General features: G+C 42.9%; 1 protein-coding gene across 2 annotated transcripts in view; it reads right to left on the reverse strand.

The window, feature by feature from the left end:
* Nucleotides 1-26,052, reverse strand: part of NBAS (NBAS subunit of NRZ tethering complex) — a 1,021,307-nt gene that overhangs the window by 708,510 nt on the left and 286,745 nt on the right. For both annotated transcript variants that reach the window (XM_089671087.1, XM_089671086.1), the window contains exons 25-27: nucleotides 25,442-25,615; nucleotides 19,007-19,140; nucleotides 13,268-13,330 (exon numbers count right to left, since the gene is read on the reverse strand). In XM_089671087.1, the coding sequence (XP_089527213.1) occupies nucleotides 13,268-13,330; nucleotides 19,007-19,140; nucleotides 25,442-25,615 (371 nt within the window). The remainder of the gene's footprint in view (nucleotides 1-13,267; nucleotides 13,331-19,006; nucleotides 19,141-25,441; nucleotides 25,616-26,052) is intronic.

A 26,052-nucleotide genomic window follows, 5' to 3' on the forward strand; every position in this document is an offset into this window, starting at 1 on the left:
TTTCACGGGGACCGCACACGCTTCAGGTCATTCCGTGAGTCCTGTCTTCTCTATTTTGAGTTACAACCCCGGACCTTCGTGACTAAATCCATGAAGGTGGGGTTCGTCATCTCCCTCCTGCAGGGTGAACCCCAAGACTGGGCCCACCGATTACGGGGAAAAAATGACCCTCACCTTAGTTCGGTTGACATTTTTTTTGACGCCATGGCCATCCTGTATGATGACCCGCAGCGGGCAGCTTCTGCTGAAGCTACTTTGTACACGCTCCGGCAAGGCCGCCGAGCGGCGGAGGAGTACGCGTCTGAGTTTAGGCGCTGGATGGGGGACACACGCTGGAACGAATTCGCACTCCTGCATCAGTTCCGTATAGGCCTATCAGAAGGTCTGAAGGATGAGCTCGCCCGGGTGGAGGTGCCTGAGACTTTAGAGGACTTAATAGCACTGACCATTAAAATTGACCGTAGACTGCGGGAACGCAGGTTTGAGAGGTCCGGCCAGGGTCAAGGAAATTCCTGGGGGTCTTTTCAAGGTCCCAGTCAAGCACCTAGGCCAAACGTCCAGAACCGGCCACCTGGAGATATCCCTGAACCCATGCAACTCGGCCTGGCACGGCCTAAACTATCTCCAGAGGAATATCAGCGCAGACGATCCCAGAACCTGTGCCTTTACTGTGGTGAAGCTGGCCATATGGTACGATCCTGCCCACAGAAACTGAGTAAGTGCACCTCTTCTTCCTTATCCATTGGCAATGTTGGTCCATCCCAATACTTAGTGGTGCCCCTTTCCTTTCAGCTTCCAGAAAGGACCGTGGAAGTATTGGCCATAATTGATTCGGGGGCATGCAGCTGCTTCTTGGACATTAATTTTGCTCACCAACAGGGTATTCCTCTCCAATTTAAACGGAAGGGGTTCAATATTTATTTGGCCGACGGTTCCCGAATAAAAACGGGGGTAGTGAACCAGGAAACCCCCTCCATCACCACTGTCATTGCCGGCCAAAACCAGGAACTCCTTCGCCTGGACGCTATAGCTTCACCCCTCTTCCCAGTCATTCTGGGGCTCCCATGGTTACGGGCCCATAACCCCCAGATTGACTGGGAAACCGGAGTAATCTCGTTCCCTTCCCCATACTGTCGGGTATACTGCCGCACTTCGGGCCCGGGGATCCCCCAAATCCTCCTGTGCTCTGAGGGGGAAGCTGAACTAAAACAAGTAATCCCTGCAGTCTACCATGGGTTTCTAGATGTGTTCAGCAAACGGGGAGCTTTTTCTCTACCCCCCCACCGCCCTTATGACTGTCCCATTGACCTGTTACCCGGTTCAGAAATTCCTTTTGGGCGAATCTTCCCCCTTTCAGAGCTCGAACTGGGGGCCCTAAAGGAATATCTCGATGACAGTCTCCAGAAGGGGTTCATCCGCCACTCCACTTCACCGGCGGGGGCAGGAATTTTCTTTGTTGAAAAAAAGGACAAAACCTTAAGGCCGTGTATAGATTACAGGGAATTGAACAGGGTCACGATAAAGAACCGTTACCCACTGCCGTTAGTGCCAGAGTTGTTCCAAAGTTTAAAAACAGCAGTGGTTTTTACAAAGCTGGATTTGAGGGGGGCGTACAACTTGGTTCGCATAAGGGAGGGGGACGAGTGGAAGACGGCCTTCCGCACCCGCTTCGGCCATTTTGAATATTTGGTCATGCCGTTCGGGTTGTGTAATGCTCCGGCCACGTTTCAACACTTTGTGAATGATATTTTTAGAGACTTTCTGGATGTCTTTGTTATCGTTTATTTAGACGACATTCTGATTTTCTCCCCTTCTTTGGGGGAACACAGAATACATGTAGCAAAGGTATTGGGGCGATTGCGGCAGCATGGGTTGTACGCCAAGGCAGAGAAATGTTGTTTTGAACAATCCAGCATTGCCTTTTTGGGCCTGATTATCTCCACCGCGGGGGTCGCGATGGATCCCCAGAAAGTCGCCGCAATACTGGATTGGCCTGAACCCACGGACAGGAAAGGCGTCCAACGATTTGTCGGTTTTGCGAATTTTTACCGGAAGTTCATCAAGAACTTCTCGGGTCTGGTCTCCCCCATTACTCAGCTAACCAAGCTGGGAACTCGGTTCAGATGGACACCAGAGGCGCAGGAAGCTTTTGAAGCCTTGAAGAAGCTGTTCACCTCGGCACCCATTTTGGGTCACCCAGACGCCGCCCTGCCCTATATCTTGGAAGTAGATGCATCAGAGAATGCGGTAGGTTCCATCCTCTCCCAGCGGAAAGGCACCGAGGAACTGCTCCATCCTGTAGCATTCTTCTCACGGAAGCTTACCCCAGCGGAGAAGAATTATGATATCGGGGATCGAGAGCTACTGGCGATCAAGACGGCGTTAGAGGAATAGAGGTACCTACTGGAAGGTGCGGTGCACCCCATCTTAATATTTACTGACCAAAAAAACTTGGAATATCTGAGAACCGCCAAGCGTCTTCGCCCGCGACAGGCAAGATGGGCACTATTCTTTTCAAGATTCAACTTCCACATTACGTACCGGCCTGGATCAAAGAACACTAAGCCCGATGCGTTATCACGTATGTACGAGGACGCCAAGGAGATCCCAGTACCCGACACCATCCTGTCCTCGGGTAACTTCTTGGCCCTTCAGTCGGACCTTCGTTCCAAGCTAATGGAGGCATCCACAACCATCTCTACCCCAGGCGGAGGGCCGCTCCAGAACAAGGGGGGACTCCTATGGAGGGAAGATCGAATTGTGATGCCGGAGGAAGCCCGAACCCTGGTCTTGGGGCATTGCCATGACCACCCGATGGCGGGGCACTTTGGCCCAGAAAAGACCCTGGAACTTCTCCGACGCTCATTCTGGTGGCCGGACATGGCTAAAGATTGTAAGGGCTATGTAAGGTCCTGTATCACCTGCCAGAAGAACAAGCCAGCAAGAAACAAGGTTTGGGGTCTGCTGCGACCCTTACCGATTCCTGAACGGCCTTGGCAAAAGATCTCGTTAGATTTTATAGTCGAGCTTCCACCATCACTAGACCACACGGCAATCCTGGTGGTCGTGGACCGCTTGTCCAAGATGGCCCACTTCATCCCGTTGAAGAAAACCCCCTCGGTGGCCGAGACTGCGCGAGTCTTCATTCGTGAGGTAGTAAGGCTGCATGGGGTCCCCGAAGACATTGTCTCGGACCGGGGGGTCCAGTTCACGTCCAGATTTTGGAGAGCACTGTGCAAAGCCCTGGACATCAAATTGTCTCTCTCCTCCGCGTTCCACCCTCAAACTAACGGTCAAACCGAAAGGACCAATCAGACCCTAGAGCAATACCTAAGATGCTACACTTCATTTACTCAAGATGACTGGATGCCACTTCTACCCCTAGCGGAATTTGCGTACAACAACGCCCGCCACTCAGCGACGGGACAGTCCCCGTTCTTTGCCAACTATGGCTTTCACCCAGTCTTCCTCCCGTATTTGGTCACGGAATGCCCAGTACCAGCAACGCAAGATGTGGTGACGTTCTTCTCCGCGAACAATAAGAAGCTTCAAGAGGCCATCAGTCGGGCCCAGGAAGACTACAGGAAGGCATTCAATAGGAAACGGAGAGGAGATCTGGTATTGCGGCCTGGGGAGAAGGTTTGGCTAGCGACGTCCAATTTAAAAATGCTTTGCCCGTCAAAGAAATTGGGACCCAAATTTATAGGCCCCTTCTGCATTAAACGGAGGGTTAACGAAGTGGCCTACGAACTCGTCCTTCCTGACACGCTCAAGATCCACCCAGTCTTCCATGTGTCCCTGCTGAAGCCAGTAGTCCCTGATGCCTTCCCTGACCGGGAATCTAGACCCCCGGAAGCCGCAACGGTCGAGGGAGAAGAAGAATTTGAGGTTGAAACAATCCTGAAGTGTCGAAGGAGGGGAGGCCAGACCCAATTCCTTATCAAATGGAAGGGCTATGGCCCTGAGGACAATTCTTGGGAACCAGCCCATAATGTCCATGCACCCAGACTTGTCCGGAGGTTTTTTCGCGATCACCCGTGGTGGAGAGATCGGGTGGGCATCCGGAGGTTGCCCGTGGGGGGGGGCAATGTCAGGGATCTCTCCGATCCCCGCCGCGATGGTCCCGGCGCAGGCGCAGTGCACCGCCCTGTGCAGGGACACGGGCACTAGGTCCGGGCCGGCCGCGGCGTTCGAGTTCGCGCATGCGCAGTAGAAGCCGCGGCCGCCCGCTGGGCACCAATGGCAGCGCAGGGTGGGATATTTAAATGGCCCTGAGCTGTCATTCAGTGCCTTCTGGTCTTCCCTGCATCCTGTGAACCTGTGAATTGTAAGTTGTGACCCGGATTGTACCTGACCTTGCTGTTTTCTCCTATCCTGACCCTTGCTTTGCCTGACCTCTCTCTTGAATGCCCCTGATTGGATTTGACCTGCTGTTGCTGACCTGGCGTGTGACCCGACCATTCTATGCCCGCTGCCTTGTACCTTGCCGTCTTCTCTGTTACCGACCCGGCCCGTCTGACCTTGCTCATCCATCCATCCCTTGCAGTGGGGTCTTCTGACCTCCTCACATCAGACTCTTCCCCGCGGGAGCCCTTGGCGCATACCACTACCACTGCCGGACGCACCCAGTAGCCACGACCTGGTCTCGGGGGGCTCCAAGTCCATCCCCACCATCAGGGGCCCTGGTGAACAAGCACCCTGGGACTTAGATTCCGTGCGCTGGGGACGCCTATTCAGTGGAGTGCTAGTGGTACCGCCAGGCGGTCCCTTACACTCACTTTACTTACTCTTCTGTAGACAGCAGTTAATCAAAGCAAGACCATTGGTAACAGCAACAGGTGTCCCCAAGATATTCTACACTCACCTCTTGTTCTGATGACAATTTTAAAATCTTGTATTTCCAGTCAATTTTTGTCTCAGTGACAATAGTCACCAGTACAAATGGACACAGACAATAACATTTTCACAAAGGGTCTAAACCCGTCCCCCTCTATATAAAAACAAAAAATCTACTTTAAAGACATTATAAATCTTCCTACTTGCATTCTTTGTGTTTTAATCTGCATAAGATGTGCAATGATCATGTCACTTCATTGTGTTATTCATAGCACTGTATGCACAGCCTATAGTATAGTACACATCTTCACATTCCTGTGTTAGGTGTCTCTGTTTGTGTTCAATTATGAGGCATGCCACATAGCACTCCACAGGTTAATGCATGACCTCGGTCTGTAGAGTGAGAACTTCATGTGAAGAAACTACATGTCCCACAATCCCTGGGTCTCTCAGTCTTGCATGGGTGCAGGTGCAATAATTAGATCTGACAGATACAAACAGGCTGAGCATTCACAAAGAGATCACCATACTGGAGGAGATGTGTATTTATGTTAGCACTCTCATATTTGTTGTGGACCTTTTGAAATTATGTCTCAAAAACATGATTTTATCAAGACGTAACCCTATATGACAGCAACTCAGCATAGCCGGATGTTAAGGGGTTAACTTGTCTTGGTTGAAAAGTCGAAGGACCATCCAGCTAAAGAAATGTACATAATGAGTGAAGTGAGATTTTTCCAAGACAATAAGACTGTTTGGACTGTCAACAAATACTATTTGTATATTGGGGTCGGGAAGACTGCATATACAAAAGTTAATTAGACAGCCAAATAAGACTTTAAACCTTCAAATGGTGAAACCACCATACCAACAAGTGAAACTATAGTAACGTTTGAGAAGCGTAAACAACCCTTGAGGAGACTGGTGAGATATCAGTCTTTTCAAATGTTCTGTTCAAACTACAAGGACACCTGGTTATTGCCTCTCATCTTTACAATGGACAAACATCGGTTTAATGTGTCACTTTTAAGACTAAAAGTTAAATTCCGGTCATTTAAGGCTAAGAATTGAATGTATCTAACCACAAAGATATTACTACAAAAGCATAGTATCTATAGATGTTATAAAGAATATGTCTCACCCACCACAAAATATTCAGCAATGGGAATTGTATATCACTAATTTGAGTATTGAGATGATGAAAAGTAAGATATATTGTGAGGTAGCATCAGTTGTATGTCTTATCAGGAAATAGATGCTGTCACACAAGCTTGTATTTCAGGGAGGAATAACTGAATATACACATATATTCCATGGTTCTTATTTAGAACACTATAGCTATGATCAACTATACATCTGGATAAGACGTATATTTAATACCTAAAATTACATGGAGTTCCACCCGAGGTATGAGTCATCATCAATACTCAAATTGTTCTAAGGTACAAGACCGCCACCTGGCGGATAGGTGAGAAATAGCTTATGTACATACATTTCTCAACTAGCCAATCAAGAAGCCTGGTGGGAGGGTATCTTAGAACAATGGATTAGTTGGTATAAAAGCCCATGCACCTTTCAAAAAAAAAAAAAAAAAACTCATCAAAAGAAAAAACCTGACTGAAGAAAGACCTCATGAGAAGAAAATCGGAAGACATCTGAAGAGACCTCTCTATAACCCCTCTTCCATCCTTTCAAACTTCCAAAACTTTACTAAATTGCTAAATCTCTGTACTCCTAACTTCCTACATTCTCCCATACTAAATATCTATCACTTGCCCTGTGACATCATTCTAAAGGCGTTCCATTGCCAGCTGAATCCACGGGAGAGTTTCATAGTCTGAATTCCGGGTGTGGTGAGACTGTCCATTTAATTTTGCATTGTCTATTTTCTCTGTTGTGTAGAGTCATAGAATTACCTTAGTGTATCACAACTATATTGGGTAGTTATATATATGTAGAGAGATCCTGTATTACTGTTAAACTTGTTTGGTGTCATATTATAAATTTTTCATATTTCATAATTTATTAAATATTAATAATCAGAGTATAATTTATCAGAGAATATATTCTTCCATTGCTATGGCCACGTAATGAGAGAAAATAACCTTTGAGATACTCGAAATTATTAGTTATTAATAAATTTAAATTTTAATCAGTATCATTTAGAAATTGTTATACTGATTTCATTATTTAGAAACATTATTATTGTGTATTATATCGGCATAGTATATCTTTGAACGTGTGTATCAATATCCATTTATCACCAGTCTTTTGCGTTTTGTGTTAATATATATATAATTTTTCTACATAAATAAATTTTTATATTTATCTATTATAAGGCAAATTTTGTGTGTATGGTACGAAATCATACTGGCTAAAAGAATTCAAGGTATAATAATAAGTGGTGATCAAATTATCAAGGTGTCCAAATTATTGGTTTACTAAATATTTGCCATATTTTAACGGCTGGAGGCACTGTAATATTTCATCTAAGGGAAAGGGACACGCCCTTTATAAGTAGAATAAATCCTTACATAAACCACCACATATATTTGATGTGGCACAGTGATGAGGAAATGCACAGTAAGCTAAGTGGTTAGCACTTCCACCTAGCAGCGCTAGGACGATCAGTTTGAAACTCAACTGTGGGTTTGCATGTCCTCCCCATGCCTATGTAGGTTTCCTCCGGGTACTCTGGTTTCCTCCCACACTCCAAAGACATGCTTATAGGTTAACTGGCTCCTGTCTTAATTGTATAATATGTGTATGTATGAATGTGAGTTAGGGACATTAGATTGTGAGCTCCTTGAGGGTTAGGGACTGATGTGAATATACAATATATATGTAAAGCACTGCGTAAATTGAGGGTGCTATAGAAGTACCTGTAATAAATAATAAATGGCGGGGAGTGGATTGGATACTGAGTGTCCCAGGACAAAAAGCTGCCAGTCCTCTAACGAATAGAGACAAGCTAGATGAATGAATACATGGAATCGATTTGACACTACATACTGCAGTCCCAACATGTGAGCCTATCATTACAAGGTAAAGCACAGGGAATATAACTACACAAATACATAGTTAAAACAACAAAAACACTTTAACATGTATGCTGTCATGTTGATTGTTTGTCTTCCATATTTTCTTAGACAGTGACCAAGAACAAGGCCACAGACAAGGTATTCTGACTTTACTCATCATGTATATGTTCCATGTCAGTGAGTCAGAAAGTGCTAAAACCAGAGGATCACCTTGACTGCATTTTCAGAAGGAAGTCAATGATGGCAGTCAACATAATTCTCTCCTAGAAGGTTTCCTTTAAACTGAGCACATGGCTAAGGATTTAATATTCAAGTCTATTTAAGAAGAACAACTTTAGAATTTGTACTTTTATCTGCCAGGCCCGGGACAATGCTCCTGTCACACTGCTCGCTATCTTTTAATATAATAAGAAACATGAAAAATGAGTATGCCCCAGCCTTGCTGTTCAGTCTCTTATCACACATCTATTTGCATCAGGTAGTACTTTCCCCGGGCCTCGCCACTGACTTTATGAAACAGGGATATTTATGATTTGATTCGCCTCATGCCTGCCTGCCCTAGTTTATCATTAAACCAAGCAGCAGCACCCATACCGAAATACTTCTTTTACAAACAACAAGCCGGCAGCCAGAATGAAAGGACGATAATACCCATTTCCTTCTAATTTATAGTTTATATATAGGTTCCAAGGCAAAACAAATTACAAGTGGAACTTTCTGCTGCTTGTCTTTATGGTAAGGTGAACTCTCATTGAAATGTGTATTGTTGGCGAGATGTAATAACTTACACCAACAGACTGGCTGCTGTGAGCGACAGACCTTCTCCAAACTAAAGGCTGGAAATTGCAGCAACACATAGTCCCAGGAGGTTATGGGAAGCCTGCTTGGAGATGGTACAAAGGGATCTATTAATAAGTAAAGAGCACTCGGACATGCAGCAGCTTATTTATTACAGAAGCTAGAAAGTTTTCTCCAGATCTGCTACTACTGTCTGGATTAACCACTTCAAAACTGCAAAAGGTCTTTATAAGTCATCATCCATAATGCTCTGTGTCGTGAAAAAGTTATTAACCACTTGACCTCAGGAAGGTTTTACCCCCTTCATGACCAGGACATTTTTTTGCTATTCAGCACTGAGCTACTTTAACCGGCAATTGCACCGCTGTACCCAAATGAAATTTGTATCTATTTTTTTCACATAAAATGAGCTTTCTTTTGGTAGTATTTACTCACTACTGGGTTTATTTTAGTGCTATATAAATGAAAAAATACCAATCATTTTGAAGAAAATATGCCAAACAAATGGAAACCTCTGCACTAACCCAAATATATATAAAAAAACATATATATTATGTTGCCACCCCTCACTGTTGTGCAAACACCAAGAGAATTCAATATAGAAAAAGTGTAAACGTATGTAAATGCATCAAACACAATTAGTGATATAACTGATAATATGAATAGATAAAGTACAATGAATAACCCAATGTAAAATGTGCAAAAAAAACCCCCAAAAACATTTAAATGGCAAATGCATGTAAATGCATCAAACACAATTAGTGATATAACTCGTGACAGAAATAGATAAAGTGCAATGAATCCCTACATCCCTTGTAAATACAGAGCTTAATAATTCACATTCCCCCTATAGACTTCATCTTCATACATATTATAAAAAACGCATGTAAACACACATACATTTAATTAATATAAAGAAATTCAAAATTCATAAAAAGTCCCTAAATATCCAATGAGAAATTTCTTTCTTCAAAATATTGTGTTTTGTGGCATGTATATGTCATGCGAGCTCAATATAAAGTTGCTGATGTGCTCCACCACAGTAAACCATCACCTTCCAATGCTGCCGCTCACCTCAAGGTTTGACCCACACAAAGGTAAGGTCAAATACACTTTCCCAACACTCTGGGTGTAATAACTGGCAATATTCCTCCAATTCACTTGTACCAGGTAAGTGTCACTTTAAGAGGCGGGAGAGGAGAGAGGGCCACTAGATGTCATTATGCCCGGAAGTGTGAGTTCGGCCATTTTAGACACTACTCCAGAAATATGCATCCTTCAGCGGGCAATATACTATTGGAATGGAAATGTAAACAAGCGATCAATCAACCTAGTGCACTGGATGTTGTTAGTGATTTTAATCTTTTTTTGATAAACAATATCAAGTTCCTCCCACGGATTCTGCATCTCATGATCTTCTCCGCCCCCCCCCCCGTTCGCTGTCACAATCTAAAAAAACAAAACAGCTGTACACTGTACAGGGCTCCGCCCGCCCGCACCATTCATTCACAGTGTTTCTGGAAAAACTACAAGTCCTGACAGCATTTGTGGCTGAACTACCAGGGTGCTGTTGAGCATTCTCAGTAGTTTACTGAGCTTCCTGTCAGAGTGCAACTGCCTGCCCATATCGGAGGTACGAGCAGACAGATACACAGTTTCCAGGACCATGGCATTACACCCATGATCTGATGATCGTGGGTGCAATGCTTTACAGGCTCCTAACAAAAAAAAAAAGCATATTTTTGCACCTGCAAAATAAATGTGCATATATTATAATTTTTATGTAAAAGGTGAACTTATCCTATAATGTGTTTTTGATGCGGTTTGGGGAGATGTCTGTTTGCAGGATAAACCAGCAAAAACTCAGTGGAAATGCATCAAAAACTAAAGCAGTGTGTTTATGATGCATTTCCATTGAAGTCTATGGAAACAAAAATGCAACCTGCTGCGACAAAAAAAGCCCGACCCTTTAAAAAAAATGCACTGGTTTAAAACGTTCAGATGTGAATGTGACCCATAGGAAATCAGGTTAAATGGCCTTTAGTGCATTTCTGCAAAACTGAACACACACTACATAACGCGTACGTGTGAACCTAGCCTAAGGGGGAGATTTACTAAAACTGGAGCACTCTGAATCTGGTGCAGCTGTGTATGGTACCCAATAAGTTACCATGCACAGCTGCACCAATAAGCTTTTTCAATTAAAACACAGATAGACTCTACCACCAGTAAAGCATAGATACACTCTACCATCAGTAAAGATAGACTCTACCACCAGTAAAGCATAGATACACTCTACCATCAGGAAAGATAGACTCTACCACCAGTAAAGCGTAGATACAATCTACCATCAGTAAAGATAGACTCTACCATCAGTAAAGATAGACTCTACCACCAGTAAAGTGCAGATACAATCTACCATCAGTAGAGATGGACTCTACCACCAGTAAAGTGCAGATACAATCTACCGTCAGTAAAGATGGACTCTACCACCAGTAAAGCATAGATACACTCTACCATCAGGAAAGATAGACTCTACCACCAGTAAAGTGCAGATACAATCTATCATCAGTAAAGATAGACTCTACCACCAGTAAAGCGTAGATACAATTTACCATCAGTAAAGATAGACTCTACTACCAGTTAAGTGTAGATACAATCTTCCCTCAGTAACCCTTGATTCGCATATATGCGGCCATGCGGGCCTCGTTTTGCGCAAGGCCCATTCATTTGAATGGACTCCCGTGGCCTGTGACATGCAGAGAAGAAGTCCCTGCACTTTTTCTGAAAACACAGCCCGCACGGGAACCTTGGTTCCCAGTACGGTTGCGTTTTCCAGTGCGGGCGGCGTGCCATTAGAACTAATGACACCCACCCATGGGCCTGCATTCCTCTGTGCGGGTGGTGCGGCTGCACAGATTTTCGTGCGGCAACACATACACAGATGTGAACCTAGCCTTAAGATAGACTCTACCACCTGTAAAGCACAGATACAATCTACCATCAGTAAAGATAGACTCTACCACCAGTAAAGCGCAGATACAATCTATCATCAGTAAAGATAGACTCTACCACCAGTAAAGTGCAGATACAATCTACCATCAGTAAAGATGGACTCTACCACCAGTAAAGCATAGATACACTCTACCATCAGTAAAGATAGACTCTACCACCAGTAAAGCGCAGATACAATCTATCATCAGTAAAGATAGACTCTACCACCAGTAAAGCGTAGATACAATCTACCATCAGTAAAGATAGACTCTACCACCAGTAAAGTGTAGATACAATCTACCATCAGTAAAGATAGACTCTACCACCAGTAAAGCGCAGATACAATCTATCATCAGTAAAGATAGACTCTACCACCAGTAAAGTGCAGATACAATCTACCATCAGTAAAGATGGACTCTACCACCAGTAAAGCACAGATACACTCTACCATCAGTAAAGATGGACTCTACCACCAGTAAAGCACAGATACACTCTACCATCAGTAAAGATAGACTCTACCACCAGTAAAGCGCAGATACAATCTATCATCAGTAAAGATAGACTCTACCACCAGTAAAGCGTAGATACAATTTACCATCAGTAAAGATAGACTCTACCACCAGTAAAGTGCAGATACAATCTACCATCAGTAAAGATAGACTCTACCACCAGTAAAGCGTAGATACAATCTACCATCAGTAAAGATAGACTCTACCACCAGTAAAGTGCAGATACAATCTACCATCAGTAAAGATAGACTCTACCACCAGTAAAGTGCAGATACAATCTATCATCAGTAAAGATAGACTCTACCAACAGTAAAGCATAGATACAATCTACCATCAGTAAAGATAGACTCTACCACCAGTAAAGCGTAGATACAATCTACCATCAGCAAAGATAGACTCTACTACCAGTTAAGTGTAGATACAATCTTCCCTCAGTAACCTTTGATTCACATATATGTGGCCATGCGGGCCGCGTTTTGCGCGGGCATGAGAGCCCATTCATTTGAATGGACTCCCGTGCCCTGTGACATGCAGAGAAGAAGTCGCTGCACTTCTTCTGAAAACACAGCCCACACGGGAACCTTGGTTCCCAGTACGGTTGCGTTTTCCAGTGCGGGCGGCGTGCCATTAAAACTAATGACAACCACCCACGGGCCTGCATTCCTCTGTGCGGGTGGTGCAGCTGCACAGATTTTCGTGCGGCAACACCCACACAGATGTGAACCTAGCCTTAAGATAGACTCTACCACCAGTAAAGCACAAATACAATCTACCATCAGTAAAGATAGACTCTACCACCAGTAAAGTGCTGATTCATACATACACATACTAGGGCCAATTTAGACAGGAGCCAATTACCCTACCACCATGTTTTTGGCACGTCAGAGGAAACCGGAGTACCCGGAGGAAACCCACGCAGACACAGGGAGAACATGCAAACTCCAGGCAGGTGATGCCAGCTATAATAAATGAATTAATGCACAATAAACCAATCTACAGCAAAGCTAGAAAAAAATTGCTTATTCATTTAATCTCCAAATAATTCTTCCGAACTGAAGCAGCATAGGATAATGAAACAAAATGTGTTACCTGAGGATTTGTTCCAGCTGATCCACCTTGTCATGCAAAGATTTTGTTATGTCTGTCTCTGTGCTGGGAATAAGAGGATGAAAGAGATATTGTAAATCAGATTGCTGAAAATAATTTCCTGTTTTTATTAATACAGCATTGCTGAGTGACACAAACAATAACTAAGTCTTCTATCAAAGCTGACACTGTGTTCTACGGCATTGGCTGGGCCCTTAGAGGGTACTTCTAAAGTGAAGCTTACAGATGATAGGGCACAAAAGCTGTATTTACTGGATGCCTATTATAACTTATTTGACTACTTTAAGGGGGACCAGTCAGGGTAGAAATCTATGGCAGTGGCCACTACTGAACATGCTGGGCTGTCATCACTGCTAGTTTACTCAATGATCTGAACAAAATTCTACACTCATCACCTGCTATGCTTATGCTTGTTCCATATCAGTGACTCACTAAGCAGTGAAGGAAGGATAAAAAAGACAACCATAGAGAGCATGAACCTTCAAAAACAAGGCGATGAGTCAATTTGTTTGTAACTACTTGAAGACCGCCATACTACATCACAGTGGTATGCCAGAATGGTGCCTGCAGCTACTGGCATCATCCCAATATTGTTTTTTTTTTCTGAAGACGATCATTTTTTTTGTAAAAGCCATCCAAGCAGTTAATTAGCCGCTGGATTGCTTTTACATGCGGCGGTTAGGGGTCCCACCGGCGAGCCCAGAATAGAGCCAGCGATTCCGATGGCTTACCATAGAGATGATCAAGGACCAAAAGGTCTCCGATCAGTTCTATGGTATAGGAAAATGGAAGAGACTAATATTTTGTCACTTCTGGTTTCTCCAGATGTAAAAAGCACCATTTTTCAAGAGTACCTTTTACTGGCTAGTGCTGTCACAAGGGATGTTTACATTCCTTTTAACAACAATAAAAGTGATAGAAAATTATTAAAGAAACAGTGCAAATAAATAATGTACAAAACCTGTTTTATTTTAGGTCTGTAGAGCTAATTGAGCATTCCCTTACTTCCTGTCTGGTAAAAATGATGTCAGCAGGACAGGAATTTAGAGTATGGCCTCATTCACATGGGCATACTACAGTGTACATCCACGTGAGAGCAGGTTTTGCCTGAACAGGGATGCAGAGGTGTCTTGCATCCCTGTATAGGTAGTCCCATTCCTGTCAATTTGGATGCTGCAGCTGCACAGACACAGTTATACCTCCTAATCTGACAGCCATGTGGGTATGGGTACATGTCCCTGAACTCACACTGTGTGTTCAAGGACACACACCAGCACCCACACAGAAGTCAAATTGGCAGGAGACGCTGTGTCCATGCAGTAGCTGCTTCCCAATTGAGATGAATAAGACTCCCTGTATGCTGATCCATGGAACACCTGTGCATTCCCAGGCAAACATGGACCATGTGAAACAGTTTTATATTTCTGTAATGGAGCCCCTAGGAGCGGTAAAAACTCAAGCAGGGGCTCGGATCCTTTCCGACTCTGTCCAAAACTAGAAAAAATGTTTTTGGCTTGACATACACTTTCCCGTCAACCTGTTACTGTGTCCTGCATGAGCACAGCACACGTTCACTAAAACTCCAGGATTTTAGCAACCTCACTCTAACTCTAACCACTGGCATGAAAAAAAACAACAATCCAACTGCACAATTTTACTTGATTGAGGCCACATTCAAATGACGACCATTCACTCTTCATCTGTTTAATTTCTGGGGTCCTTCTTTGGGTGCCCATATCGCTGCCTACTTTATGTTCATACCTCTGATTGGAGGAGGTAGCATGCGTAGTGGCCTGGTCCTCTGTCACAGAGTTCAGAGGAAGGAAATCATACAGGGGCAGTGAGGGGACCAATGCAAATAAGATAATAAGCAGGAAAAAAAAATGTCTGGTCCCCAGGGCTGGATATTATTATTGCTCCCCCACGGAGAGACCCTGAGACTGGCCAACACCCCCCTCCCCCACGAAAAGAGCCTGCATTGACCAACAACACCCCAACCCCACCTGAGAGAGCCTTGCTCTACCAACGCTCCCAATACACTGGCCACCCCCCCCCCCCTCACTGAGAGGGAGAAGACATTCACCTTCGCAGCTCCGGACATCCCTGGGAACAAGAATCTGGCTCTGCATACACATTCAAGCATCCAACAGCCCCTCTCGGATCCCACCTGGTCCCCATGCTGCGTGTGTCCCTTCTTCCGGGGGGGCGCCGCTGCCTCCCTAAAAAATTCCGCCCTAGGCAAATGCCTTGTTTACCTTGTGGTAAATACGCCCCTGTCTTAGAAGACACTGTGAGGTTGATTTACTAAAATTGGAGAGTGCAAAACCTGGTGCAGCTGTGCATTGAAACCAATCAGCTTCTAACTTCAGCTTGTTAAAATAAGCTTTGACAAAAAAAAAAAAAAAACTGGGAGAGTATTGGTTTCTCTGCAGAGCTGCACCACATTTTGCACTCTCCAGTTTTAGTAAATCTCTCTCTGTGACTTTGATCCATTACACTGCAGGATGAGTACAATTCCCAGAATCAAATACAATTCCCAGAGTTCAGACTGAAGGATTAATTTGTGCTTCTTCCTAGAAACCAATCAGATTCTCATTTCTATTCTGAAATATTTAACTGTAAAAAAGAACTAGGCAGCCTGGTAACCAACTGCCTGAAACAGCTCTTGACAGTCATTTAAAAAAAAGAAAATGGTCCATTCTTTTTGTCCTAATATAAAAACTAAAGCAAAGATGACTACAACAGTTCAGACAGCACTGTGAAGAAAATGGGGAATCTACAGTAAACACAAGTTACTGTGAAGAATGAACTGCAGAATAGAAATAAATACATGTAAGTTCTGGTAAAAAGGCAATACAACTTACAGCAGCCTTTCTCAACCTTTTAAACAAGGAGAAACCTAGTCTCAGGGAATTCATGCAAATATTATTATATCTACAGCTCCCAGATTAATAATGTATTGGTCAGTGGGAAAAATACTTTTTACATTTTTTGTCAGGGAGAAGAATGCTCCTTATATTGGTGATCAGAGGGAAGAGTGCCCCTTGCATTGGTGGTAAGTGGGAAGAGTGCCCTTTATATTGGTGGTGAAGTGGGAACAATTATTCTTAAATTGGTGGGCAGTAGAATGAATGCTTAATACAATGGAGGTCATTTGGAAGAGTTCTGCTTACTTTGCTGGTCAGTGGGAAGAGTGCCCTTTACATTGGTCAGTGGGAAGAGTGCCCTTTACATTGGTCGGTGGGAAGAGTGCCTCCTATATTGGTGGTCTGTGAGAAGAGTGCCCCTTACAATGATGGTCTGTGGGAAGACTGTCCCTTACAATGATGGTCTGTGGGAAGAGTGCCCCTTACAATGGTGGTCTGTGGGAAGAGTGCCCCTTACAATGGTGGTCTGTGGGAAGAGTGCCCCTTACATTGGTGGTCTGTGGGAAGAGTGCCCTTTACATTGGTGGTCAGTGGGAAGAATGTCTCTTACATTGGTTGTCTGTACAAAGAATGGCCCTCACATCGGTAGTGAGTGGGAAGAATGCCTCTTACATTTGTGGCCAGTCAGCAGAATGCTGGAAGAATGCTTCCTACTTTGGTGGTCAGTGGGAGGAATGCCCCTTACACTGGTGGCAATATAACTTACAGCAAGCTTTTTTAACCACTTGCCTACCAGGCACTTATACCCCCTTCCTTACCAGGCCAATTTTCAGCTTTCAGCGCTGCCGCACTTTGATTGACAATTGCGCGGTCATGCAACATTGTACCCATATGAAATTTTGATCATTTTTTTCTCACAAATAGAGCTTTCTTTTGGTGGTATTTAATCGCCACTGGGCGCTTTACTTTTTGTGCTATAAATTAAAAAAAGTGCAAAAAATTTGAAAAAAAAAAAAAAGTTTATTTGTTTCTTTTATAAAATTTTTCAAACAGGTATTTTTTCTCCTTCACTGATTTGCGTTGATGAGGCGGCACTGATGGGCACTGATAGGCGGCACTGATGGGCACTGATAGGCAGCACTAAAGGGCACTGATAGGCAGTACTAATGAGGTGGCATGGATAGGCGGCACTGATAGACAGCACTAATTAGGGGTCACGGATAGGCGGCACTGATATGCAGCACTGATAGGCGGCACTGATAGGTGACACTGATGATGGGTACTGATAGACGGCACTGACTGGCATCACTTCTGGGCACTGACTGGCGGCACTGACTGGCACAACCCCTGGGCACTGACTGGTGGCACTGACTGGCAGCACTGGTGGGTGGCACTGGTGGACAGCACTGGTGGGTGGGCACATGTGGGTGGCACTGGTGGGCACAGGTGGGTGGCACTGGTGGGCACAGGTGGGTGGGCACAGGTGGGTGGCACTTCTGGGCACATGTAGGTGGCACTTCTGGGCACAGGTAGGTGGCACTGCAGAGTGGCACAGGTGGGGGCACTGCTGGGCACAGGTGGGGGCACTGCTGGGAATGGGTGGGCGGGGCTAGTGGGCGCACTGCTGACCGGAAATGCGGGGGTCACTGCTGGGCACCGATCATCAGGGCACTGATCATCAGTGCCCTGATGATCGGTGCCGATCCCCGCTGTGACAACTGCCGGTTCTCGGCAGTACTTTCCTCACGATCTGACAGCGTGAGGAAAGTGCAGCCGAGAACCGGCACTTGCATTTTCCTGTGATCAGCGTGTCATTGGACACCGCTGATCACGTGGTAAAAGGCCGGTGGGCTCGGCCTTTCACCACATCTCCTGATCAGCTGTGTCCGTAGGACACAGCGATCACGGAGATCGCCGGGTGCGCGCCCCCTGGGGCGCGCAGGAGAGCGCGTTCTGGGAGGACGTCATATGACGTCCACTCAGAACTGGCCGGCCGCGGTGCAGCCGTCATTCGGCTATGCGCGGTCGGCTAGTGGTTAATATAGAGAAACCAAGTCAGGGAGTTCCTACTAATAATTACTATAGCTACAGCTCACTGATTAATAATGTAGTTGTCAGTGGGAAAATGCTTCTTACATTGTTGGTCAGTGGGAAGAATGTCTCTCACATTGGTGGTCAGAATGCCTCTTCCATTGGTTGTCTGTGGGAAGAGTGCCCCTTCCATTGGTGGTGTGTGGGAAGAGTGCCCCTTCCATTGGTGGTGTGTGGGAAGAGTGCCCCTTCCATTGATGGTCTTTGGGAAGAGTGTCCCTTACATTGGTGGTCTATAAGAAGAGTGCCCCTTACATTGGTGGTCTATGAGAAGAGTGCCCCTTACATTAGTGATCAGATGAAAGAATACCTCTTACATTGGTGGTCAGTGTGAACAATGCCTCTTACATTGGTGGTCAGTGTGAAGAATGCCTATTACATTAGAGGTCAGTGGGTAGAACGCCAGAAGAATTTTTCTTACTTTGATGGATAGTGGGAAGAATGCGCCTTACATTTGTGGTCAGTGGAAAGAATACATTTTACATTGGTGGTCAGTGGAAAAAGTGCCTGTTACATTGGTGGTCAGCGGGAAGGATGCTCCATACATTATTTGTCAGGGGAAAGAAAGTATCTTATGTTGGTAGTTATTTGGAAGAATGCTTCCTATTTTGGTGGTCAGTGATCCCCTTACAGATAGCTAAAAATGATCATTGGTGTCTGTGGTTATATACCTAAGGGACAAAAATTGCTCAATGTTCCAGGAACCCCAAGCAACATCTGGACCAACCCTAGATAAGAAAGGCTGACTTAGAAGTTTTCTTACCCATAACCCCTCTGGGGCAAACACTCCAGAATGTCATAGCAGAAGGACAGCTGGTTATCTCGCTGACAAGTGTAGATGGATTCCAAAGCTATGATCATTAGCTGGTCCTGATCAGGAATTAGCTTCTGTGGACACTAAAAAAGAACAAAAGTAGAAAAAAAAAAAGCATCAGTCATATTCTTTAGATAATCAACAATAACCACTTAAAGAGGATCCTGATTGCTTTAAAAAGTCACCTGTGGCATCATTTTAGAATTCTACCAAATATATATATATATATATATATATATATATATATATATATATATATATATATATGTAAGAGTAATATTTCAAATGTGTAATGGAAAAATGACTGATAATCTGGGCCTTCTGTACAGTGTAATTATAGAAGGCTGCTCTCCAGGAAAAAAACACAGGGATTCCGTATTTGTGATTTTTCTCATGTCCACATAAACTTCTCTCCAAACAATTACGACCTGAAATATCCCAAAGTCAAATTAGTTAATCAAGGATTAAAAGCCGCTCACAGAATCTTTTAATCTCTGGAACTTAAATGATGCAGATAAAGTGTGATTTATTGTTGTCACATCTGTAGTACAGCCTAATTTATTACTTCAACATGCTGTCACTGTTTAATTATTCAAAGCTGTTGCTAAGCTATGAAAAAATAAATCACTTATTATAGAATACTCTCACAGTGCTGGTATATCAACCAAAGCAACTCTTCCCCTGTCCAGCTCTTCAAAATTGATGAGAAAATTGTTATGGGGGCACAAACAAACCAAACCAGGTAAAGGCAGCCAAAGACAAAGTGACTGTCACCCAGTCATCGGTATGTCTGAGATCAATTTGGGTGATTGTATTTGGTTACTTTATTTATTCTTATTTTTAAGATGTGTTAGTTCACTGATATTTGTGAAAATGCATGAAAATAAGATTTTAATACTTCTGCTTTCTGCTAATAAACTTTAGATATAAACATCAGAGATCTCTGTTATTCAAAGCTAAAAGACCAGTTTGGGTTCTATCAGCCAACTATTCCTATTCTTTCCTAACTGGTCAGAGTTGTCTGCTCAGATGATCCTTTTGATGTTTATGTTCAGATTTAAAGTGGACCTATGATTAATATTTCCACATAAATCAATAAAATCTCAGCATAACCAAATCACATTAAAAACATAACTCCTGGGGAGCATAGCCTTGGTTAAATCACATGATTTCCAGAAGCACTGTCGGTACTTTGTTTCAGAGACTCAATGCAGGGCATCACTCTAATTAATAGGGTAGACACTGTCTGGAAGACAGTAGGATAATATTGCCAAAAATGCTCAACCATTATGGCTGCACCATGCACAAATACTGTATAATTACATATTGTGCATAGAAAAAATAATTTTTTTTTTTTTTTACCTTTTTTAAAACACAAAAATTAACTGAACGTCGCAAGCTGTACCCCCAAAAAAGGCAGGCATGACAAGGTCTAGTCAACTGTTTGTGGTCTCCCTGATTCTGATCTTTCTTCCTATTACTGATAGAGGAAGAGGAAACACAAGGAGACAGGTGGGTGTGCTGAGGAGCAAGGAGTATGCTGATAGAAGGACGGAGTAGAGTAACAGACAGATGAGCTCATCAGTGTGATGCTTCTACTTTCTTTACCCTCTTATAGACTGAGAGAGGTTTGAGAACTGTGAGAGTGAAATTGCAGCAGAAAAAAATCAGGTTCCCTATCCTTCTAGTCAGGGCTATGCTGTCTGGTAGACCAATGTAAATCTCAACACAGGATGGAAAATAGTAAAAACGATTGGCAGGTAAAAGAACTCTCACATATGTATTTGATCTGTGTATTTAGCAGTTTGCCCAGAGAGTTCAGATTTAAAGTGTAAATTCACACTCTCATTCAACATTGACTATTTTTAATTCTTATGCTGGTAGCATTAGTAAATAAATAGAAAACCATATCACATTTACTTGTTTTAAACTTTTGTTTACATTTCAGTCACTTCTTGGTTTCCAGGCCTGGGCAAATGATGTCATACATCCCAGGAGTCTTCCGGAGGGGAGGAGGGGTTTTCTCAGTTAACCACCTCCGGTCCGGTCCATGTAGATAAATGGCCGGATGGTGGCAGTGCAGGGTCGGGTGGCCGTTTATAAACGGCCTCCTCGCACGCTGCTTGTGCGCACTCAGCACCGCGATCCGGTGCCCGCTGTATCCTCCGGACACATTGGAACACCAATCGTCGGACGGGACCTCTGTGCGAGGTCCCGATCGTGTGATCACTGATTGGCCAATCAGTGATCACATGCATAGTAAGCAATGATGTCACTTCTGACATCATTTCTTACTACGTGTGAAATCTGTGAATGATCACAGCAGTCACATGGTACAAGGCCATTCACAACAGCCTTGTACCATGTGACAAGCTGTGACCAATCACAGCTCACACAGTAGTTCTCAATGGCTACAAGAATGCAGCCAGAGAGAAGGAGAAATGATTGCTTTTACAGCCTTTATGTTTGCTAAGCAGCAGTATAGGGGAGCAGAGGTGTCTGGATCTGGGGTTGCTTGAATTCAGTCGTATGGTTAGCCTATTTGTACTTTCAAGCTGTGCTCCTTAGTTTCTATGACATTAGAACCAGAGCCCCAGTAAAGCTGATAGGTTCTCTTGATCTGTAATGCTTTATGTAATAGGCAAGCAAAATAAATATATAAATGACGCTATGCATCTACAAATGACACCAATTTTAACAGCAGACACAGCACAACAAATAAAAGCAGGCAATTACATTTAAACAATCTATGTTTATATTTGTGATTACAGTTGAAGCAAATGGTGAGAATAATAAAATTTGACTAAAGGTGTATAAAAATTTCAGAAAAGTAAACAGAATTTATTCGACACCGACTGGTAATATAAATAGAACACAGAAACAAGCTGACCTACCAAGATTTATTCTTATACTTATTTTTACAAAGTTAGCAGTAAAAACATCTTCTATAATGTTTTCATGACCAAAGGTCATTGATGCCTAGATGCTCAGGTCAAATTTAGCAGTGTCAAAATGTGTACGTTAACTTGGCAATAACTCTATGGCCAATTTGCATGATATACAATACTATGCACAAGTTATAGACAGTTGTAAAAAACGCTGTAAATTAAGAATACTTTCAGAAATATAACTGTTCGTTTATTTTTTATTAATTAACAAAATGGAAAGTAAACTAACAGAAGATAAATCCAAATCAAATCAATGTATGATGTGACAACACTTTGGCTTCAAACCAACATCAATCCTTCTAGGTACACTTGCACAAAGTTTTTGAAGGAACTCGGCAGGTAGGTTGTTCCGAACATCTTGGAGAACTAAGCACAGATCTTCTGTGGATGTAGGCTGCCTCAAATCCTTCTGCCTCTTCATGCAATCCCAGACAGACTTGATGCTTAACTTACTGTAGCAAATGAAAGACACATCATGCTCACTTCCCTTCAACATCAGATGTCCAGCAGTGCCATTAGTACAGAACTTGTAGAAACCAGTAGCACCCAGGTACACAAATCTACTGTTCGTATAAGTCTGGCCAGAAGAGGTCTTCGTGGAAGAATTTTGGCCAAAAAGCCATACCTATAACTTGGAACAAGGCTAAGTGACTAACAATGCATGAAAACACAGGAACTGGGGTGCAGAAAAATGGCAGCAGATGCTCTGGACTGATGTATCAAAATCTGAAATATTTGGTTGTAGCAGGAGGCAGTTTGTTCACTAAAGGGCTGGACAGCATGTTGAGGGTTCCTTGCAAGTTTAGGGCTACATTTCTGCAAATGGATTTGGAGATTTGGTCAGGATCAATGGTGTTCTCAATGCTGAGAAATACAGGGAGATACTTATTGCCATTATGCCGCAGCATTAGGGAAGCGTGTGATTTATTCTGAAGAACAACGACCCCGAACATACAGCCAATGTCATTGAGACCTACAGTATCTTCAGCATAAAGAAGAACAAGGAGTCCTGGCTGCGATGATTTGGCCCCTCAACAATATCGAGTCTGTTTGGGATTACATGAAGAGACAGAAGGATTTGAGGCAGCCTTCATCCACAAAAGATGGTGTGCACAAGCACCGTGTGTACCTAGAAGAATTGATGCTGGTTTGAAGCGAAAGGGTGGTCACACCAAATATTGATTTGATTTGGATTTCTCTTCTGTTCATTTAGTTCTATTTTGTTAATTGCTAAAAACAAACTATTAACATATGTCATACAATCATATGAAAAAAATAAGTATACCTTGTGAACCTGTTTTTCATTTTTCAATGTATATAACATTGCAAAGTGTTTGAAAAGATGATTGACTTGAATAGGAACACAAGTTAAAATTGCCTTTTCAAGCATTTATTCATGAAAAATATCAATACATGTAATGGTGTACTGAGCAAAATAATATACCCTTATACACACACACACACTCACTCTCTCTCTGTTTCACATACAGTTAGGTCCATATATATTTGGACTCAGGCACAAGTTCAGTTTTTTCAGATATTTACCAAAACATATTCAATCTATATTTATATAATGGATATGGGCTGAAAGTGCACACTCAGATTTAATTTGAGGGTATGTACATCCAAATTGGGGAAAGGGTTTAGGAATTACAGCTCTTAAGAGTAGCCATCCCCCCCTTTTTCAAGGGACCAAAAGTAATTGGACAATTGAATCAACAGCTGTTTCATGGCCAGGTGTGGGCTACTCCATTATTTCTTCATCAATTAAGCAGGTAAAAGGTTTGGAGTTGATTCTAAGTGTGGTATTTGCATTTGGAATCTATTGTTGCGAACCTACATTGTGCGTTCAAAGGAGCTGTCCATGCAAGTGAAACAGGCCATTGTAAGGTTTCAAAAATGAAACAAATCCATCAGAGAGATAGCAGCAGCAACATTAGGAGTGGCCAAATCAACAGTTTGGCACATTCTGAGGAAAGAAGCACGCACTGGTGAGCTCAGCAACATAAAAAGGCATAGACGTCCATGGAAGACAACAGAGGTGGATGATCGCAGGATCCTCTCTATGGTAAAGAAAAACACATTCACAACATCCATACAAGTGAAGGACACTCTCCAGGAGGTGGGCGTATCATTGTCAAAGTCTACAATCAAGAGAATACTTCATGAGAGCAAATACAGAGGGTTCACCACAAGGTGCAAACCATTCATAAGCCTGAAGAATAAAAAAGCCAGATTAGACTTTGCCAAAAAACATCTAAAAAAGCCAGACCAGTTCTGGAAAAGCATTCTTTGGACAGATGAAACTAAGATTAATCTGTACCAGAATGACAGGAAGAAAAAAGTGTGGAGAAGGCTTGGAACAGCTCGTGATCCAAAGCACACAACATCATCTGTAAAACATGGTGCAGGCAGTGTGATGGCATGGGCATGCATGGCTTCCAGTGGCACTGGGTCATTGGTGTTTATTGATGATGTGACAGAAGACAGAAGACAGCTGGATGAATTCTGCAGTGTTTAGAGATACACTGTCAGCCCAGATTCTGCCAAATGCAGCAAAGTTGATTGGACGGCTCTTCACAGTACAGATGGACAATGACCCAAAACACACTGCAAAAGCAACCCAGGAGCTTTTGAAGGAAAGGAAGTGGTATATTCTACAATGTCCGGGTCAATCACCTGATCTCAACCCCATTGAGCAAGTATTTCACTTGCTGAAGGGAAAACTAAAGGCAGAAAGAGCCACAAACAAAGAACAACCGAAGACCACTGCAGTTAGAGCCTAGCAAAGCATCAGAAAGGAGGAAACCCAGTCTTTGGTAATGTCTATGAGTTCCAGACTTCAGCCAGTCACTGCCAGTAAAGGATTCTCAACAAAATATTAAAAATGAACATTTTGTTTATTATCATATTCAATTGTCCAATTACTTTTGATCCCTTGAAAAAGGGGGGTGGCTACTCTTTAAGAGATGTAATTCCTAAATCCTTCCACCAATGTGGATGTACATATACTCAGATTAAACCTGAGAGTGTGCACTTTCAGCCCATATCCATTATATAACTATCTCTTGATTATGTTTTGGTAAATACCTGAAAACAATTAAAAGTGTGCCTGTGTCCAAATATATATGGACCTAACTGTACACTCTAATGAAATAAAAGAAAATATATACAAACCACTATGCTTTTTCTTTAAGAATTTTTGGCAGATCAGACTGCCAAACCTGAGTTTGTTTTAATTTGCACAGAGCGACAGAGCTAAGAACATCTCTTCTTAAACAGTGCAAACAATGTTTCAGCAAATAAGAAACTGAGAAAGTCATGAATAGCAATGAGCATCAAAGCTTTGTCATACTTAAGAAATATCCTGTGCCCATATCCACAAATATAGTGCCATTAAGCACAGTAAACAGATAAAGGAAGAGAGTCAGCTTACATCAGGTTTAGAATTCTGAAAGATCTTCAGAGGATATTTAAGGTCATCCTTGGCCATGGTTACTATATAATCTTTTAGGAGACTGTTCGCTGACCCTGGGGTCTGTGCTTCACAGCGATGGAGGAAGGGAACCATCCACTGATAGGCGTTCTTTACATATTGATCTTCTGACGACTGGAAGATATATTCATTTAAAAAAAAAAAGATAAAAAATAAAAACTTGATTAGAGAAAATTGATATGCCAAAAAAAAAAAAAGAAAAAGATAAAAATAAACTGTTTTGAGAGGATCCCCAAAAACAGACAACCCTCACTTTTCACTTTAAATTATGGTGGTCTCCATGTATGATGCGGTCTCTCTGGGAATTCTCTTCCGCATGCCATCAGGCATTTACCAACCCTCCGAGTATTAAATAATGTAGTACAAACTACATGTACAAAACCATGGTTCTAAACATCAATTTACCATTTTTGTTTCTAGACTCTTACCTACAACAAAATTTCTTCCACATCTCCATTACTTCTTGTATCTATATCTTTATCCCCAATTGGACACAGACAAAAAAAATGGGTTTTACCTATTCAAAACTATAGAAAAAAAAAAAAATGTAC

Source organism: Staurois parvus, unplaced genomic scaffold (genome assembly GCF_062004578.1).
Source record: "Staurois parvus isolate SC_StPar_1 unplaced genomic scaffold, SC_StPar_1.0 ptg000098l, whole genome shotgun sequence".
Taxonomy (NCBI): Eukaryota; Metazoa; Chordata; class Amphibia; order Anura; family Ranidae; genus Staurois; species Staurois parvus.